At 37.7% G+C, this 20,069-nt stretch overlaps 1 protein-coding gene across 16 annotated transcripts in view; it reads left to right on the top strand.

Annotated features, from left to right (window-relative positions):
- The window catches only part of ACBD6 (acyl-CoA binding domain containing 6), a 207,702-nt gene extending 187,928 nt beyond the window's left edge, over positions 1 to 19,774 (top strand). For 5 of the 16 annotated variants that reach the window (XM_049112113.1, XM_025429959.3, XM_025429958.3 and 2 more), the window contains one exon: positions 19,486 to 19,774. In XM_049112113.1, the coding sequence (XP_048968070.1) occupies positions 19,486 to 19,640 (155 nt within the window). In that variant the 3' untranslated portion in view covers positions 19,641 to 19,774. Of the gene's footprint in view, positions 1 to 962; positions 1,083 to 5,299; positions 5,359 to 5,388; positions 5,402 to 19,485 lie in introns of all 16 variants that reach the window. The other 11 variants (XR_003129053.3, XR_003129052.3, XM_025429961.3 and 8 more) reach the window with 6 other exon arrangements.
- Positions 19,775 to 20,069: the final 295 nt, after the last annotated feature.

The following is a 20,069-nucleotide window of genomic DNA, read 5'->3' as shown; positions in this document are numbered from 1 at the left end:
TGGGCTAAGTGCTTAGGACAATGTCCAATACCTTGTAGTTATTCAGTAGATGTTAGCTAATATGATTGTTTATGATAAAAACTCTTACTAAACTAGAAACTCAAGAAAACGTCTATGGCCTGATTATATATTGGGGCACCTGGGTGGCCCTATGGTTGAGCATCTGCCTTTGGCTCAGGTCGTGATCCTGAGGTCCTGGGATTGAGTCCCACATCAGGTTCCCCACAGCAAGCCTGCCTCTCCCTCTGCCTATGTCTCTGCCTCTCTCTCTGTGTGTCTCTCATGAATAAATAAAATCTTTAAAAAAATTATATATCAAAAACCTAGTACAAATATTACTAAAGATGAAATGTTTGAAGCATTTCCTTTAAAAACAAGAATGAAAAAAAGATGCCTCCCAAACTAATTTTCTGTAATATTATATTGTAATCCTAGACTACACAGAAAGAAAAGCAAAAGAAATAAAAAAGCACATGGGAGGGATAAAAAGAAACAATCATCATTAATTTCAAATAAAATAAGTAGCTACATAGAAATTCAGGAGACTCTACAGTCAGATTATTAAAACTGATACAATAAAGCAAAGATGCTGAATACAAGGTCAGTTTTTTTTTTTTAACTATATTCTTAAACATTAGTATAAAAGGTAGAAAATACATTTTAAAGAGCTAAATCCTGGGCAAGTGTAGTCATGAGATGGAGGCTTGGATGTGGTACACTGACAATACTGAGGCCCTGATCACCCTTGCCCTGGTTTGCAAGGTAGTGGCTCCATGCCAGGAGAGGCAAACCAGGCTGTCCCTATACTGCCACCAACCACCAACTCCTAGAGCAGAGGGAGGAGGGGTGTCACTCAAAGAGAAGTTTACTGTTTTCCACACTCCTGGCTCCGGAATCTGGCTCAGAGATTTTGCCTGGAGGGAGAAGCTAGCTATAAAACAGCTCCTAATCTCTTCCCAAAGGAACTGACTTCACTTGCAGCAGAGCCTGGAGAAGAGAAGTTCAAGGCTTCTTGAACAAGGGTACTCTCAAGAATAATGGAGAGAATGGGAAAATACTCCAGCTGGGAGGAGCCTTCATGAGTAAGAACAAATATCAAACACTGACCTTTAAAAAAGCCACAATTTGATTTGGTTGGTTTGTAGAACAATTTATGCCCCAGTTGAGTGGTTTCCCCTGATCACTTTCAATATGTTATCCCACTGTGTTCTGACCTTGAATATCTATTTATAGAAATAGAAGGAATATATATCTATATATCTAGCAAAGCTATCTTTCAAAAATGAAGATATAATAAAGTCTTTCCCAGATAAACAAAAACTGAGAGAATTTGTTGCTAGCAGACCCATCTGACAAGAAGTACTAAAGGAAAATATTCAGACTGAAAGCAAATGACCCAAAAGGTAATTCAAATCCACATGAAAAAACAGAGGATTCATGAATACAATCATGTAGTTATAAAAGATAGTATAAATGCATACTTTTTTCTCCTTTCCTTAACTGATTTTTAAAAGTACTGTCAAAAATAATATGTATACAATGTGTATTGGGCCCATCACATATAGAAGTATAATATATTTGCCAATAACAGCCCAGAGGAGACAGATGAGAACAAAGTTATACTGGGCTAAGTAAGGAAGTGACTACAGATGTTAAAGTAATTGTAACAATGTATTGTTGGATTTGTAACATTAATAGATGTAACAGATATAACAATACTACCACCAAAAGAGGGAAAATGGAATAGAGATATATGGAAGTGATGTTTCTATATATCACTGGAATTAAGTTGAGTATAAATCTGAAGCTGAAGTTAAAGTTTATATGGTAAACCCTAGAGCAACCACTAAAGAAAAAACTCAGACAATTCAAAAAAAATAGTTGGATAAAAATAAAATAAAAATAGTTGGAGATTCTAGCACCCCACTTTTATTAATGGATAGGACGCTAAACAGAAGGTAAACAAGGAATAGAAGACCTGAACAAGACTATAAACCAACTAGATCTAACAGACATCTATGAAACATTCCACCAACAACAGAACATATATTCTTTTCAACTGCACATAGAGCATTCTTCAGGATAGACAATATGAAGGCCATGAAACAACCTCAATAAGTTTAAAAGAATAGAAATAATACCGTGTATGTTCTCCAACCACAGTGGAATGAAATTAGATATCAAGACTTGAAAACTCACAAATATGAGGAATCTAAGCAACACACTCTTAAGTAACAAGTAGGTCAAGGAGGAGGAAATTAAAAGAGAAATCAGAAAATACTTTGAGATGAATTAAAATGAAGACAGCACATGCCAAAATTTATGGAGTACAGCTAAAGCAGTACTTACAGAGAAATTTATAGCTATAAATGCCTGTGTTAAGAAAGAAGAAAATCAGTAACCTAATCTTCCACCTTAAGACACTGGAGAAAGAACAGCAAACAAAGCCTAAAGAAAGCAGAAAGGATAATAGAGATTAGAATAGAATTGAATGAAAAAGAGAATAGAAAAACAATTGAGAAAAATCAACAAACTAAGAATTAGTTCTTTGAAGCAAAAGAACCAACTGGTCAACCCAGAGAATCATGAAAACTAATACATTGTATTTAAGCCACTAGATTTTGAGTGATTTGTTATACAACAGTAGATAACCAGACAACTTACAGGGTGGCTCAGTGGTTGGGTGTCTGCCTTTGGCTCAGGTTGTGATCTCAGGGTCCTGGAATCGAGTCTCGCATCAAGCTTCCCACGGGGAGTCTGCTACTCCTTCTGCCTGTCTCTGCCTCTCTCTGTGTCTCTCATGAATAAATAAATCTTAAAAAAAAAAAAAACTCATCCCATACACATAAATCAGTTTTAGGTGAATAGATATATAAAGAAAAGCAAAATTATAAACTTTTAGATGAATAGAGTAAGGAATGATTTCTTAATTTAAATTATGATAAGTACATTAAAATTTTAAACTTCTGTTAAACAAAAGATAGTATGAACAAAGTGAAAACATAAGGCCAGACTACTAGGAGAAGATATTTAATTTAAAATGCAAATAACCTGCATAAGATCAGTATATAGAATATATCAAGACTGTCCACCCAGCCATTAAGAAAGACAGTCAAATAGAAAAATAGACCCCAAAAATGGATAGTTCACAGATGGGAAGAGCCAAATATCAAATAAACAGCAAGAAAATATGCTCAGCCCCACTATTAACTGTCAAGAACTATGCGTAGTCTAAGATTATACCCTGCTTGCAAATTAACAAGTTAACCTGACACAGTTTCATGGATTCTGGCAAAAACCACCAAAAACGATTATTCATAACACAGCAAGCAGCATGAGCTTTATGTTTGTGTTATTTCATTTTTTTTATTCCCGTAGGAGCTAAGCAGAGAAGCCCAGATAGATACTATACACACAGTGTATCATATCTTAGGAATCCTAAGTTTAGGGAACTCTAGTCTATAATATAATGAGCTGCAAGCAAACCTGCCCAGCTGTGGCCCTGGAGAACATGTTATTTTTATTACATTGGACAGTAAAGAAACCTACCCTCTACTCTGGAAGGAAGCATTACCTCTGTAGTCCAAGGCTGTTCACTATACAGCCTTAAAAAGAGTCTGGAACAAAAGCTGTCATTATCTTTGCTCTCAAGAGATGCAGAATCATGAAGAGTCCCTTAGAGAACTGTCTTCCAGTAATAATCAGAGAATGTGGACTATAACATTTAGATATAATTTGACCTTATACATACAAAATATACATACACAATGCAGTATACAGGTAAAGGAATCTCGAGGCTCCTTCTAAAATAGAGCTTGGTGGGGCGCCTGGGTGGCTCAGTCAGTTAAGTGTCTGACTCTTGATTTTTGGCTCATGTCATGATCTCAGGGTCATAGGATGGAGCCCCATATCGGACTCCACACTCAGCAGGGAGTCTGCTTGAGATTCCCTCTGCCCTTCCCCCTGCTTATGTAGTTTGTCTCTCCCAAATACATAAATAAGTAAATCTTTAAAAAAAAAAAAAAAAAAGAGGTAGGGCTTTGGTTTACAAAATGAGGATACCAAAACTCAGGTTAATAAACTCACCTACAGGAGCCAGAAATTCAAGCTCACGTCTCTAGATTTGCTAGGAAAGAAGAGAAAAGCACAATCCCTTCCTGTGCCTCCTTCCACAGCACTCATTACTCCTCAGGCATGTTTTAGGTGATAATTCTGTCATTTAGCTCCTCTAACATCACCAAGAACTGGCTATTCTAAAACCTAATTTTTGACCCAGAAAAAAACTTTTCTTAGCCATATCCACAGTTGTGATGGTAATTTGGGACAACCAAGCATAAGTCAGACAACTACAGATAATGAGAAGGGGGAAATAAGAAACTTCACAATGAACGTGAGGCTTTCTGTGTAAAATTCAGGACTGTGCCTTTTTCCTGATGTCTGACTTTAAGAAGCAGGCATCTTTTTCTCCAGAATATTTGGCATTAGGTCCAGAGTTCACTGCTGTGCTTAGAGAGACAGCAGCTGCCAGTGCATCCACATGCTCTGCTGACTCAGCTCTGATCTTCAGCCCCTCATTTTTTGTTGCATCCACTCATTCAGATATTTGTAGTGCCTTCTCTGTGGCATGTGTTGTGCTTTCCTTTCTCTTCTCCATCCAGAAACTCGTTAACAGCTGAGTGAGACTGAATGGACCCTTGAAAATGGAAATGAGTCACTGCATGACCCCTAGTTAACCATTAGGGGCAAATGCCTCAGTAGAGGTGGGAATGTGTCCATTTTAAGGTCGATATATTGCAAAATGCATTTCTAGATAGCAGCAGGATTGGAATTTTCCAAAGGTCTTCCTGATTGGCTTCAAAATAAGTTATATTTTCTTTGCATGCTAACACAGAAAAATATCTAAGATACATTGTTAAGTGAAAGGATTAAGGAGCAGAACAGTGGTAGGTAGTGTGCTACCATGGAAAAAAATCTATACATATTGCTAGTAACTGCATAAGATACCTCTGGAAGTATACATGAAAAGCTAGTGTTGGTTGCCGAGGGAAGAGGAACTGCAGGGCTAGAATACAAGTATAGGATAAACAGGTTTTCCTATAAACCCTTTAATAACTTCTATATTTGGAGATTTTATATATATATAATTTGAAAATTAATTTTAAATTATTTTAAATCAGAATGTTATAGGCTCTATTAGTACTGTGAATATGACTTTCTTAATTAGATTTCATTCATTCAACAAATATTTTTGAGCACCTATTATTTGTTAGATAAAATATACCAAAAATCCTCTTTAAAGGTTCAGGGATGTGCCCAGACTTCGGGTGTCTTGAACTCCCACCCAGTATATGAGGATGTCTTGAACTCCCACCCAGTATATGAGGATGTGACAACCATAATGGTAAGTGTGTGAGCTAACACTGCATCTAAAGTAGGGAAACTATGAGCTTGGGCTTCAATGCCACCAAACCCTGGAAATGATGCTTTCTGAATGAGAAAAAATGAGGTATTGGAATGGAGACCATCCTGGCACATAAGCCAGGATGCTCAAAGGGCTACACCCTCAGTTTAAAAAAAAATTATATATTATATATTATATATTATATATTATATATTATATATTATATATTATATATTATATATTATATATATAATTACATTAGAAAAAGTTGGCCCACCAGTTTAAGAAAGGAAGACAAAGAAGTTTATCTGCCACACACCAGAATTTGAGTTGGGGGGGAAAGGCCCTATTTCACATGGGTTTGAAGTTTAAACTTACACTCTGATTGTTTTATAAATCATCAAGTGAAGAAATTAACAAAATAAGTGTACAGCTGGTTATGTCTGAGGGACTTGGCAAAAGCAAATGCTAAACTTTTCTTGAGGGACACATCCTCAACAAGGGCAGCACAAAATTCCTACAAGAAAGAAGCCCTGCTGAAAATGAGCTTATAATCCCAAACTACAAAATAAACTTAAGTGATCGTCAGCAGACATAGTAAACCTCAAGATTAGACTTTGAAGAACTTCAGTAAAATTACTGGATAGAAATTATCAGAAGTTTGTATAAAATCAGTGGGTGAAAAACATAAGAACAAGACATTCCAAGAAAGAATAGGCAGATTTGCAAGAGAACCAAATGAACTTTGATAGATAAAAAGTACATAAATTTTACAATGGATAGGTTAAAGTGCAAAATTGGCAGAAGTTAAAAAAAATGATGAATGGAAAGGTAGTTCTAAATGGCAACACAGAAGATAAAGAGATGGAAATGTGGAAGAGACACTGAATATTAAGTAATAAAGTCCAGCATTTTTAAGTAAGAGTTCCAGAAGAAACAAGTAGATAAAAATCAATATTTGAAGATATACTTAATTGATAATTTCTGTGATTGATAAAACACTCAGATCTTCAGATTCAGAAATTAGGAGATCCAATCAGATAAGATATTCATCCAATGGAATTCTATACAGCAATAAAGAAAGAACCATAGCAACCATAACATACAACACCTTAGATGAATCTCACAAACATACTGTTGAGTTCAAAATGCCAGACACAAAAGAATACATACTGTATGTATCCATTTATATAAAGATCAAAAAACGGGAAAAACTCAACATCCATTTCCTTGGGGAAATGGATAGGTAATATCTGGAAGAAATTAACAAGGGCAGCAGTGCTTCTGAGATTCTAATAATGGTCTGATTCTTGATCTGTGTGCTAGTTAGTTATATGGATACTTTCATCATAAGAAAATTTATATATTTGATTTTGGTACTTTTCTGTATTTAACTCTGATAAATTGTTTACACACAAAACCCCTCCAAACCCAGATAAAGGTGTTGGTGATACTGTTTTCATATACATAATCTTTCAACCTTTCCAACAAATGTCTGAACTAGGTCTTGCTTTCTTGCAAATGAAAAACTGAAGTCTGGTGGGGTCAAGTGACCTTGACAGGGTAACACAAGTTGTAGTAGCAGAGCTAAGACACTTGTCCAGGTCTTCTGATTCCACTTCCAGTCCTGTTTTCATAATTTCAATAATAATTACAGTATCCTTTTAAAGTAGACATTATTTTCTGGGAGATAATCTTTTTTAGAAATAAAAAAATTCTTTATCACTGGTCACCTTAGTGAGTCAAGGCTATTTTTCAAAACTGTGCTTTATCAACATCTGTGTCCATCCATGTGCTTTTATATTCTTATTTCTGTTTACTGGGAGTTTTTTTTTTAATTTTTTTTTATTTTTTATTTATTTACTTATGATAGTCACAGAGAGAGAGAGAGGCAGAGACACAGGCAGAGGGAGAAGCAGGCTCCATGCACCGGGAGCCTGATATGGGATTCGATCCCGGGTCTCCAGGATCGCGCCCTGGGCCAAAGGCAGGCGCCAAACCGCTGCGCCACCCAGGGATCCCTTACTGGGAGTTTAGACATGAATAAAAATTATCTCTGATTCAGGAATCCTGCCCAAAATTGATCTAGTGAAACAACCTCTATTTCTGTCTCTCAGAGTATATTATTCATTGCAGAAAGAACAAAACAAATACCATATTTATTATAATCAAGATAATTAAACACTAAAATAATATCATTAGTTAGGTGGTTTTGGCATTACAAACATATAAAACTAAAATATTCTGACAACTCAGGAATATTTCATGAAATTAATATTTTAAGTTTAATCACTTACAGGAGTGATTCATTTTTAATTAAGATTTTTTACTAGGTCACTAGACTTTTTTGCCAGTTTTTAAGGTCATCAAAATAGAGTTGGGCATGTAATAATATTAATAACCACTTTTATTAAACACTATGTCCTCGGGAATCTGGTGAGCATATTTTACCCATTTGGTCACATAGTATTGTTTAACTTTTTTTACATAATAGGTACTTCACAGCTTTTTTTTTTTATTTGATTTTAGGACCCTTAGCCTATTTCTGTAACTTTCATAAAACTCTAAGTATAGTTAAATCCAGTAGGTACAGAGACAATGTTGGGGATGTCTTAGGGGCTTAGCTATTATTTTTTATGAATTACAGTTTGGCTTGACAGCTGTCCTTGTGTTGACAGCTCTTCTGATTATAGCAGTTGTCAAACCCCATCCTTAAGCAGGTTGTAAATCCTGGCTTCTTCCGATTAAAACTGGGTCAGAGCCAATGGCAGGTTAACTAGAGGCCAGTATTCTACTACTGTATGTCCTCACTAGTTCATTCTAAGTGGGCTTTGCATAGCAGCATACTAAAACCCTTACCTGCCTCTCTTTTACTTTGGTGTTTTTTAATCTTCAGATATCTGTCCTCCTGTTGTTTTGTGATTAAACATGGTTCTTGCTGAAGAGTATATTAGTGTAAGTGTGGTCTTCCTTGTAAATGGCCTGTTAGCCTTCCCCTCCCCTCCCTCCACTGGGAATACTAACATCATTGCATCTGTGTCTCCCAGGGGAAATCAAGGCTTTTCCTTGCACGTGCAGTCATGTGATTTCAAAGTGGGCAGGCTTTGTATCCTCATGAGCCTTCGGTCTTCCACGTAAAGCACCATCTGTTCCGTTCCTTCCACACTGTTACAGGGCAGTGGGAGGAGGCATTAGAGTGAAAATAAATAAAATAAAAAAAGAAAGAAATTCATCATCAAAACCCTGAGGATTAATGGAGTCAGAAGGCTCACTGCTCTGAATGAAAATTCATCTTCACCTGTGCCAGTGTCAGGGCTGCCTCTATGGCACTTGACAAATAGAGGTTCCCAGGGTACCATAAATTCAGCAACTGTTCTAATCCCTATAGACTTGCTCAAGCTTTTCCGAGACAGGCTTATGACTGTTTTTGTATTTCCCAGCACATTGTGGGCACCAATATATCCCCTCATTAATTTGGTAAAATGTTAGCACCCTTCTCATCCCTCTCTCATCTTCTTTGCCTTTGTCCGTTTTGAGGGGATGGGAAGCTCACACATTTCTGAAAGATGACTCTGCCTTGTGAATTGTGCTTTACTGAAGATGCCAAAGGCGGAGAAATCAATTAACTAATGAATTTTGAGCAAATACTAAGTTCCGAGCACTGTGCTAGATGGAGAGGAGTATAGAACAAAGCATGTAATCAAGTAGTTCACCATCTAAGTGGGGATACAAAGCATACTTTTTTCAAAAACTATTCATTGGGCACCTGTATTTGCCAGTTGGCTCTGTGCTAAACATAAACATAATTGATGCCTTCCTCATACCGGGATGAGATTCACCTGTATGGTTTCCTCTTGTCCTTTAAATTAGTCTTCCTCTTCTATTCCTTTTTTTCTATTACAACTTCATGATTGTGTTCATATCAGTCTGTTTTTGTGTAAATCCCAGGCATTTGTTAATAAGACTCCTTTTCCTTATGGACACCATATCCTTCACTCTGAAGTGTTCTACAACCCTGAATTTCCTCATTTGGTTTTTTTTTTTTTTCTTTTCTTTTCTTTTTCTTTTCTTTTCTTTTTTTTTTTTCTTAAATAGGCTCCACGCCCAGTGTGGGGCTTGAATTCATGACCGCAAGATCAAGAGTGACATATTCTACAGACTGAGCCAGCCAGGTTCCCCCTGAACTTCCTAATTTAAACCTCACTTCATAGTTAGACTTGAACTAAAATTTCATTCACATTTGTTAGGTTAGGGGATTGTTAGGTAGCCTCAATAGCCTTTTCTCAGCTGGTTGGCTGTGGTCCTGTAGATGTGGAACTTAAAAACTTAAGCTCTGTTTTTGAGTTAGTACTCATATATTATATCATATCTCACTGTTGGAAAAGTCACTTCACTATATAGCATATATGAAATTAATGCCTCTTTGTCTGAGATGGCCAGCTTAGTGTCTTCTGCCATACATATCTGTTTAGCCTTGATCTTCATGCTTAGGAGTCTCAAGTATTGGGTTACATTTGAGAAGTGTGAGCTGATAATGGTAGTTATTATCCTGTATTACAGATTTATACACTGGGAAATTTATTCCTCCAATACTCCTTTAAAAGTTCCAATTTTAAAACCTAGCCAAGTGTTTCTTACAATAAGTGGAGGCAGGAATGCAGGAACACTGAGAAACTACCACCTCTGAGGACCTAAGACTGAGACCAGCCCAAAAGGATAAAGAACTCCTTTCCACTTCCACATGGGAATTGCCATGAGTAATAAGCAATAGCACCCCTCCGGGGATGGAGCAAGCGTGCAGAGAGGAACTCCATCTGCAGTAGACATGCAGAGACCACTGAAAGCTGAGGATGGGGCAAGAGTATTAAAAAAAAAAAACCCACTGGCACCTGAGGCAACACATGAAGCATAGAGTAGCAGCAGCCCGCAGCTGGAGGAATCTGAAGTGTGTGATGCATTGAAGTTATCTATAGCAACAACAAAACCCAAACTCAGTTCAACTGCTGACCAGATTGACTCAATACCTATACGATGGCATGACAGTAAAAGAGGCATACCGATTTCTGGGTGTAAATATTGTTATTTAATGTACCCTCTACCGTCCTTCTACATACAATGTCCTTGCATTCAGTTGAAACTTATGAGACACAGAGTAGCAACCTAACTCAATGTCACGTTACAAATCAGTAATTGACAGAGCAAGTAGATAAAAATTCAGCAAGAATATGAAAGAACTGAACAATACTATCAACCAACTTAACTTGTCATCTATAGATCTTTAGAACATCTATAGAACATTCCACCTAATAAACAAAATACATGTTTCAAGTACACATGGAACACTTACCAAGATAGACCATATATTCTAGGCCATAAAACAAACTTCAGCAAATATTTTAAAAATCATACAAAATTTGCTCTGTGCCCACCACAGAATTAAATTAGAAATCAGTAACAGACATATATCTGTAAACCACCCCCGACACACAATTGTCAGAAACTTAAACACACTTCTAAGTAACTCATAGGTCAAAAACAAAATTCCAAGGGAAATTACAAAATATTTTAAACTGAATGAAAATAAAAACACTCTGTCAGAATTTTGGGATGCAGCTAGAGGGAAATTAAATGCTTTTATTAGAAAAGAAGAAAGTTCTCAAGTCAATGACTTAAAATTCTACTCTTCAAAAGTTAGAAAAGAGCAGCTTAAGCCCAAGATAAGCATAGGCACGAAATAAGATCAGAAGTCATTGTAATAGAAAACCAAAAATCGGGATCCCTGGGTGGCTCGGCGGTTTGGCGCCTGCCTTTCGCCCAGGGCGCAATCCTGGAATCCCGGGATCGAGTCCCGCGTCGGGCTCCCAGCATGGAGCCTGCTTCTCCCTCTGCCTGTGTCTCTGTCTCTCTATCATGAATAAATAAATAAATAAATCATTAAAAAAAACAACAACGAAAATCATTGAGAAAAATCCATGAAATCATTGAAAACCTTTGAAACTGATAGACCCCTAGCCAGAGCAGTATAAAATAATAATAAAAAGAGAAACATTACCAGTTTCAGGCATGAAAAGGAGACATCTCAGGTCATACAGATGTTATGAAACAAATAAAGGGACATTATCAACAACTCATAGCAATAAATTAGATAACTTAGAGGAAATGGACATATTTCTTAAAAGACACAAACTCAAGAGAAATTGGTAACCTAGAGATCCCTATATCTATTAAAGACACTGAATCTGTAGCTAAAAACTTTTCCACAATAAAATCCCCAGGCTCTGATTGCTTCACTGGTAAATTCTACTAAATGTTTAACATCAGCTCTTTCAGAAAATAAAAGACGGAATGCTGTCAAAAAAAAAAAGAAGGAATGCCATCCAACTCATTCTATAAAGATGACATTACTCTAATACCAAAGTCAGAAGAAAACTCTAGAGGAAAAGAAACCACAGGCCAGCATCTCCCATGAATATAGATGCAAACATATTTTTAAAATATTTATTTATTTATTTATTTATTTATTTATTTATTTATTTATTTATTTATTTATTTATGAAAGACCATGAGCAGGGAGAGGGGCAAAGGGAGAGAGAATCTCAAGCAGATTTCTTGTGAGCATGGAGCCCAATGCAGGGCTCAGTCTCATGACCCTGAGATCATGAGCTGACCAGAAACCGAGAGTCAGATGCTCAACCGACTGAGCCACCCAGGCACCCCAAAGCAAACATCTTCAATAAAATATTAGCAAAGCCAACTCAACAACATACAAAAAGAATAATAAATCATACTCACATACCTTTATGCCAGGAATGCAAGGTTGGTTCAGCAATTGAAAATCTTTGTATTCACCATATCAGCACATCAAAATCAAAACAAATTATCATCTCCATATATCTAGAAAAAAAAACAGTTGACAAAATTCAACCTCCCTTCATGATTTAAAAAAAAAAAGTGCAGCAAAATAGGTAGGGAACTTCCTCAACCTGAAGTAATTAGTAGCTAACATTATTGTTTTAAAGATTTTATTTATTTGACAGAGAGCACAAGCAGAGTGAGTGGCAGGCAGGGAGAGAGGAGAAGCAGGCTCCCTGCTGAGTAGGGAGCCCAATGTGGGGGCTCCATCTCAGGACCCTGAGACCATGACCTGAGCATAGGCAGATGCTTAACCAACTGAGCCATCCACGCACCCCACTACATTCTTAATAGTGAAAGGCTTTCCTTCTGACCAGGAACAAGGCAGAGATGTACACACTCTCCCCTTTGATTCAACATTGTACTAGAAATCCTTGCCAATGCATTAAGGCAAAAGAAAGAAGTCAAGGGGGATCCCTGGGTGGCGCAGCGGTTTGGCGCCTGCCTTTGGCCCAGGGCGCGATCCTGGAGACCCGGGATCGAGTGCTGCGTCGGGCTCCCGGTGCATGGAGCCTGCTTCTCCCTCTGCCTGTGTCTCTGCCTCTCTCTCTCTCTCTCTGTGACTATCATAAATAAATAAATTTTTTAAAATTAAAAAAAAAAGTCAAAAGCAGATGGATTTAGAAGGAAGAAATAAAACTTCATTCACAGATACATGACACCTATGTAGGAGACCCCCAAAGAATCTATTTTTTAAAAAGCTATTAGAATTAGTAAGTTGAGTTCAACAAGTTTGCAAGATAACAAATCAATATACAAGAATCAAAAAACTCCCATACACTGATAATGAACAATTAGAAACTAAAAGTTAAAAACTCATGGTCAGTATGAAGAAATCAACTGTTTTCCTATATACTTGCAGTCAACCAATTGGAAATTGAAACCTCAAAAAATACCATTTATAGTAGCCTCAAAAAATGAAAATCCTAAGATAAAATAAATGCACAATTTATATGCTGAAAACTCCCAAACACTGTTGAGAGAAATGAAAGGAAATCTGAGTAAATTGACAAAGATTCTGTTGTTCATGGATCAGAAGACTTGATGTTGTTAAGCTTTCCATTCTCCCCTAAATTGATCTATATGCACTCTCAATCAAAATTCCAGTAGGACTTTTGAAAAAATTTATAAGCTTATTCTAAAAGTTATATGGGAAAGGAAAGGACCCAGATGGAGGACACACCCTTACTTCAGGACTTATTATATAGTGACAGACATCAAGACAGTATGATGTTAGTATAGGGATAGGTGTGTAAATCAATGAAACATGATAGATAACCCAGAAATAGACCCAATTACAAATGCTTGATTAGTTGATTGATTAAAACTTTTAGAGTAGTTATAGGTTCATAGCAAAATTGAGCGAAGGATACAGAGATTTTCCATATACCCCTTATTACTTCACGTATAGCTTCCCCTCTAAAGAACAAACACTCCCTGTGTGTTTCTCCTTTAGTCTCACACCACCACCACACTTCACTTCACTTCTAGTCACCATGTGTGTGATGTTTTTTCGTCACAGCAAGCAATCTTCTGCAACACTAGCTGAGTATTCTAACACTTAATTCAGACATTATCTACCTTCCCCCCAGTCCCACAAGACTACACCTCTGCCTTCAGATCACAAGCCCCAAGTTGTCACCTGCACTTCTAACTGATCATCTACAAATTGGGATTTCCATGACCCCTTCCCGGTTTTGATAATTTGCTAGAATGGCTCACAGAACTCAAGGTAACATTTAGGTTTACTGGTTTAATATAAAAGGATGTGATAAAGGATACAAATGACCAGTTGGAAGAGATGCATTGGATGAGATATGGCACGGAGAGGACAGAGTTTCCATGCCCTCACCAGTAACCACCTTTTAAGTACTTCCATGTGTTCAGCAACCCAGTTCCTAAACCCCCTACTTGGAGGGTTTTTATGGAGGCTTTATTACATAAGCATGATTGATCATTAACTCAATCTCCAACCCAGCCTCTCTCTCCTTCCCAGAGGATGGGGGTTGGGACTGAAAGCTACAAGCTTCTAATCATGGTTGGGTCTTTTGGGTAACCAGCCACCTTCCTGAAGCAATTCAAGAGTCCACTAAGAGTCATCTCATTACAACAAAAGATATTCCTATCACCCAGGAAATTCCAAGTAACTTAGGAGCTTTGTCACAGACCAAGTGACAAGATCTAGTGCTCTTATCACTTAGGAAAGCCCAGGGGTTTTAGGAGCTCTGTGCCAGGAACTGAAGATAGAGACCAACATATATTTTTTTTGTTATTTCTCACTCTCATAATCAACATCCCTCATCAAAGTGGTACCTTTGTTACAGTTGATGAACCGCCATACCATACAATTATTATTGTATCATACTATAATCACCCTAAGTCCAAAGTTTACAGTATGGTTCACTCTTGGAATTGTATATTCTGTAGAAAAGGAAAAATGACATGTACCCATCATTATAATTTCATCCAGAGTGTTTCCACTACCCTAAAAATCCACCACACTCTGCCTGTTTATCCCTCCCTCACCCCCAGACTCTAGCAACCACTGATCTTTTTACTATTTCCATAGTTTCGCCTTTTCCAGAGTGTTCATATTGTTAGAATCATACAGTGGGTAACCTTTTCAGAATGACTTCTGTCTTTTGGTGTTGAGTATTATTACATTGCCTGGATGTACCATAGCTTATTTATCCATTCACCTACTGAAGGACATCTTGGTTGCTTCCAAGTTTTGGCAATTATGATTTAAGCTGCTATAAACATTCATGTGCAGAATTTTTTGAGTGGACATAACTTTTTAGCTCCTTTGTGTTGATATTAAGGAGCATGGTTGCTTAATCATATGGTACGGATATGGTTAGTTTTGTAAGAAACTGCCACGCTGTCTTCCAAATGGCTATGCCATTTTGTATTCCCACTAACAATGAGTGAGTTCCTGTTGCTCCACATTATCACCGCATTTGGTGTTGCCAGTGTTCCACATTTTGGCCATTCTAATAGGTTTGTTCTTTTAATTTGCATTTCCCTGATGATATGATGTGGAATACCTTCTGCATAAGCTTATTTGCCGTATGTCATCTGTGGTGAGGTGTCAGTTAAGGTCTTTAGCCCAATTTTTAATCCAGTTACTTGTTTTCTTATTGTTGAGCTTTAAGAGTTATTTCTATACATATTTTTTAAGATTTTACTTATTTATTTGAGGGGTGTTTAGGTGGCTCAGTCAGTTAAGTATCTGCCTTTGATTCAGGTCATGATCTTGGGGTCATGGGATTGAGCCCCACGTGGTGCTCTCTGCTCAGCGGGGAGTCTGCTTCTCTCTCTTCCTCTGCTCCTCTCCCCTGGCTCATTGTCTCTCTCTCTCTCTCTCTCACTCTCTCAAATAAATAAATAAATTAATTAATTAATTAATAATTGATCAATCTATCTTTAAAAAACTAGATGTGGGGCTTTATCCCAGGACCCCAAGACCATAACCTGAGCTGAAGGCAGACACTTAATTGATAGAGCCACCCAGGCGCCCCAGGAGTTATTTGTATATTTTAGATAATAGTCCTTTATAAGATGTGTCTTTTGCCAATATTTTCTTCGAGTCTGTGGCTTGTCTTCTCATTCCTTGACCATTGTCTTTTGCAGAGCAGAGGTTTTTCTATTTTAATAAAGTCTCAGCTTATCAACTATTCCTTTCATGGATTGTGCCTTTGGTGTCATGTCAAACATGTCATATCTAAAAGTCATTGCATACCTAAGGTCACCTCAATTTTCTCCTATGTTATCTTCTATGAGTTTTATATTTTCTATCACTATAGTATCCCCAATATTTATCATATTTCAAACCAAGATTATTTCTCCCCCTCCATAATTTTCTTCTTCTGTTCCCTTCCTACTCTTCCTTCCTATGGTTCCTTATTTTAGAGATAATGTCACCAACATCTATGTCATCTCCAAGATTGAAAACATAGGTATCATCTTTGGTTCTTGTAGTTCTTTTGCTCAATATTATTTTTAAAAAAGAGAGAGAGTAGGGGGAGAGCAGAGGGAGAGAAAGAATCTTAAGTAGATTCCACGCCCAGCACAGAGCCTAACATAGGGCTTGATCTTACCTCTCTGAGATCATGACCTGACTTGAAATTAAGACTCAGAGGCTTAGCCTACTAAGCCACCCAGGCATGCTTGCCCATTGTTCTTTTGGATTGATTTGTTAACGCTTGTTAGATATTAAGGGTATTAGCTCTTGTATGTGTTATATATGTAAATATGTTTCCCAGTTTACAATTTACCTTTATATATTGTATTTTGTGTGTGTGTGGTATAGCTATTTTAAATTTTTATGTGTTCAAATTTTTCAGTTTTAGGTTTCTATGTATTCGGATTTATGAGTAATTTTCTTTATGGTATCTGGGTTTCATATCAAGTATAGAAAAACTCAGGCCATTTTATTCAGTAAACATTGTGATCACAAGTGGTGAGCCTGTGAGCTTTTCAAAAACCTCTAAAAATATTTGAAACCTGAAATAAAATATTTTTTGTTCCAAAAAACAAAAACAATCGCAACATATAAATAATTAAATAGGGCAGCCTCGGTGGCACAGCGGTTTAGCACTGCCTGTGGCCCGGGGTGGGTGTGATCCTGGGGACCTGGGATCGAGTACCACGTCAGGATTCCTGCATGGAGCCTGCTTCTCCCTCTGCCTGTGTCTCTGCCTCTCTCTCGCTCTCTCTGAATGAATGAATAAATAAATCTTTAAAAAAAATAAATATTTGTCTATAAATAGAACATTTCAGCTTCATTAATTATCACATTTAATGTTCACAAACATTTTTTAAAAACCCATCCAGTGCTTTGCTGTGTCCTATCCACATGAGTGTCAGTGGCTCTCTTATTCAGTCCCTTCTTTATATTCATGCTGACACTGGCTAATTTCAGTCCTCCTAAAATGGTCATGGTCTCCCAATTGGTCTACCTGCCACAAACTTCTAGGCAGTCCAAATCACTCTTTTTGGAATTATCATCCTAACAGAGGCCAAATCATGCCCCCCCCCCTTATAAATGCAAACTTTAGTAGAGCACTCAAAGCCACACGTCTCAGCATGGCTTAGTAGGGCTCTCACAGCCCTGCATAGTTTGCCTCCAGTCTGCCTGCTCCACTTTTGACTGCCCCTATTGCTTCCCAGAGCCGGGCAGACAGTTCCCTCAGCACTCCTTGTACACTCCACGATGCCTTTCTGTCTCCACTTACCTGCAGATTTACTCTGTCCTTCAAAGCTCAGCTTACATACCACCTACTTGTGTTTTTCCTGATCCCTCAAGTTCTCCACCCACCCCACCCCACACTTCCGTGCAGGTATATGTGTATGTATGTGTGTGTGTGCCACAACAGTTATTCTTTTGTGTCAAGAGTGTCCAATTTACATATTAGTCTCCCAGCTGTTTAAGAAGTTCCACAGAGTAGGAATCTTATTGCATCCTTGATAGGTCTGGTATAGCATGTACTCAGTGAAATGTCCATTGAATCAAACTCCTTACTATACCCTTCTTTCTTTCCCTGTTTTTCTTTTTTTTTTTTTAACTTTTGTTGTTGCTATTATGTTACATCATACTATGAAAGTGTATATTTATAAAATGTATATGAAGAATTTAAAATGTAACTTGAAAAAAATGTACCCACCACCTAGCTTAAGAAATGGAACATTGTCAATATCTTTGAAACCCCCTGTGTGCACCTATCCAATCACATGGCCTTCCTCCCATCCTCTCTCCCTATGATTGAAACTATCGTAAATTTTATATTAATGATTTCCCTTACAGTTTCACTCCATATTTGCCTCCCTGAACAGTGATGTTTAGTTTGGTCTATTTTAAAATTTTTGTTTAAATGAAATCATACTGTACATATTCTTCTGATTTCTTGCCTTCAACGTCATGTTCTGGAGGTACACTCGTGTATAAAACTATAGTTCATTAGTTTTCAATGTTGTATGGTATTTTATTCATTACTCTGAATGGGCATGTGGGTTGTTTATCATTACAAATGGCGCTGCTACACACGTTCTTGCAAATATCCCCTAGAGAACATGCGCACACACATTTCCATGGAGTGTGCCAGTAGGAGTTGCATGGCTGGGCTGCAGGGCCCACACGTGTGTAGGTTTAACATGCAATGCTAAGCTGTTGTCCATAGTGACAGCACCAACGTGCACTTCCAGCCACCCGGAAGGGGCTTCCCTCATGCCAGCCTTCTTCAGGGCTTCCTCTTGTCTGTTCTTAATTTCCACCTACCTAGTGGGTATGAAATGGCATCTCCAAGTCTTCATTTTCATCTCCCTACCTACTAATGTGGTTGTTCATCTTTTCATATGTTGATTGCCGTTTCTGTTTCATCTTGTATGAAATGCCTGTTTTGCCTCTAGCCCAGTTGTTTCAGTGCATCTAAATTAATGGATCTTTGTTTCCTTGCTGATATGCGATGCCAGCATCGTCATAAATCAAGTTTCCATGTATGTGCAAAACGATAGATGGCTCTCCATCCTAGCCCTTCGGTCCGTGTGTCCTTCCTGGAGGCGATACATGCTATCTTCATAATACATTTCCATTTCTCTAGGTCCTTGTCACCTTTCTGTGCCTTGTGTGATTGGGGCCATTTGTTATTTTTTTAAACAAGTCAAAGTTCTGTAGCAGGATGGTCTGGTTACTAGGCCAGCTTTTTTTTTTTTTTTTTTCATTTACAAATATTAAAGTTTAGTCAGTTACCCCATTTAATCCCCCTTCAAAGACAAAACAAACTCTTTCCTTTTACATTTACAATATTTTTAGCCTTTTGGCGTAGCCTACAAACCTATCATTATTCTGATCAAAGTAAAATAGATAAACACTATTTTTGTTCTTTCCCTCATCCCATCCTTAAGAATAGTCTAAAAACCTCACAGTTTTAAAAAATGTGTTTGTTTGTTTGCTTCTGGGCAACCAAAAAAGGTAAATTTGATTTTCCTAACACTTGAAAATCCACTCTAATGGCCAAGTTCTTATCACAAGGCCCGATCACCCACTGGCCACTGTAACATTTCTCACTGTTCAAGATTCCCTATTGCTCAGCACTTGGCTTTCCTGGGGAGTACAGTTGTTTCTCTTTGTCTCACAGTAACCTTGTTTTCATATTTGTCCATTTTCCTGTCAGCTGCTGCCTGTGAGTTTTTGGACATTGTAGAGCTGCTGCTCCAGTCTGGCGCTGACCCCACTCTCCGAGACCAGGATGGCTGCCTGCCAGAAGAGGTGACAGGTTGCAAAGCTGTTTGTTTGGTGTTGCAGCAACACACGACTGGCAAGGCTTAATCAAAAGACTGGAAAACCACAGTCTGTAACAGCATAGAGCTTCAATAATGAAGGAAAACTGCAAAGATAATACTTCTTTTACCACCCATCTTTGGTATACATTGGCTAATAAAATCAGTTCTGAGGAACTGGGATTTTGAAGTCTCAGCAATTCATTCTCCCTGCATCCATTCCAGCAAGTACAGTTTTGGTGATGAACATGTGTACTGTGCATAATACAATTCAATTCTGCTGAGCGTGCGCTGAAATTTATCACTGTTCTAGAGGGTGGGGCAAGGAAGAGACACATCGTATTTCACAATATTAAACATGGCTGCTCTTAAAAAAAAAATACAGAAGCAAAATATGACTGACAGTGCTACACTGACAATTAGGGAAAGTTGCAGGAAATCCCAGTATGGTAGAGACCCAGTGATCTTCTGGTATATT

Source organism: Canis lupus, chromosome 7 (assembly GCF_003254725.2).
Source record: "Canis lupus dingo isolate Sandy chromosome 7, ASM325472v2, whole genome shotgun sequence".
NCBI classification, from domain to species: Eukaryota; Metazoa; Chordata; class Mammalia; order Carnivora; family Canidae; genus Canis; species Canis lupus.
The sequence above is the reverse complement of the archived record's forward strand: the minus strand, read 5'-3'. Positions and strand labels throughout refer to the sequence as shown.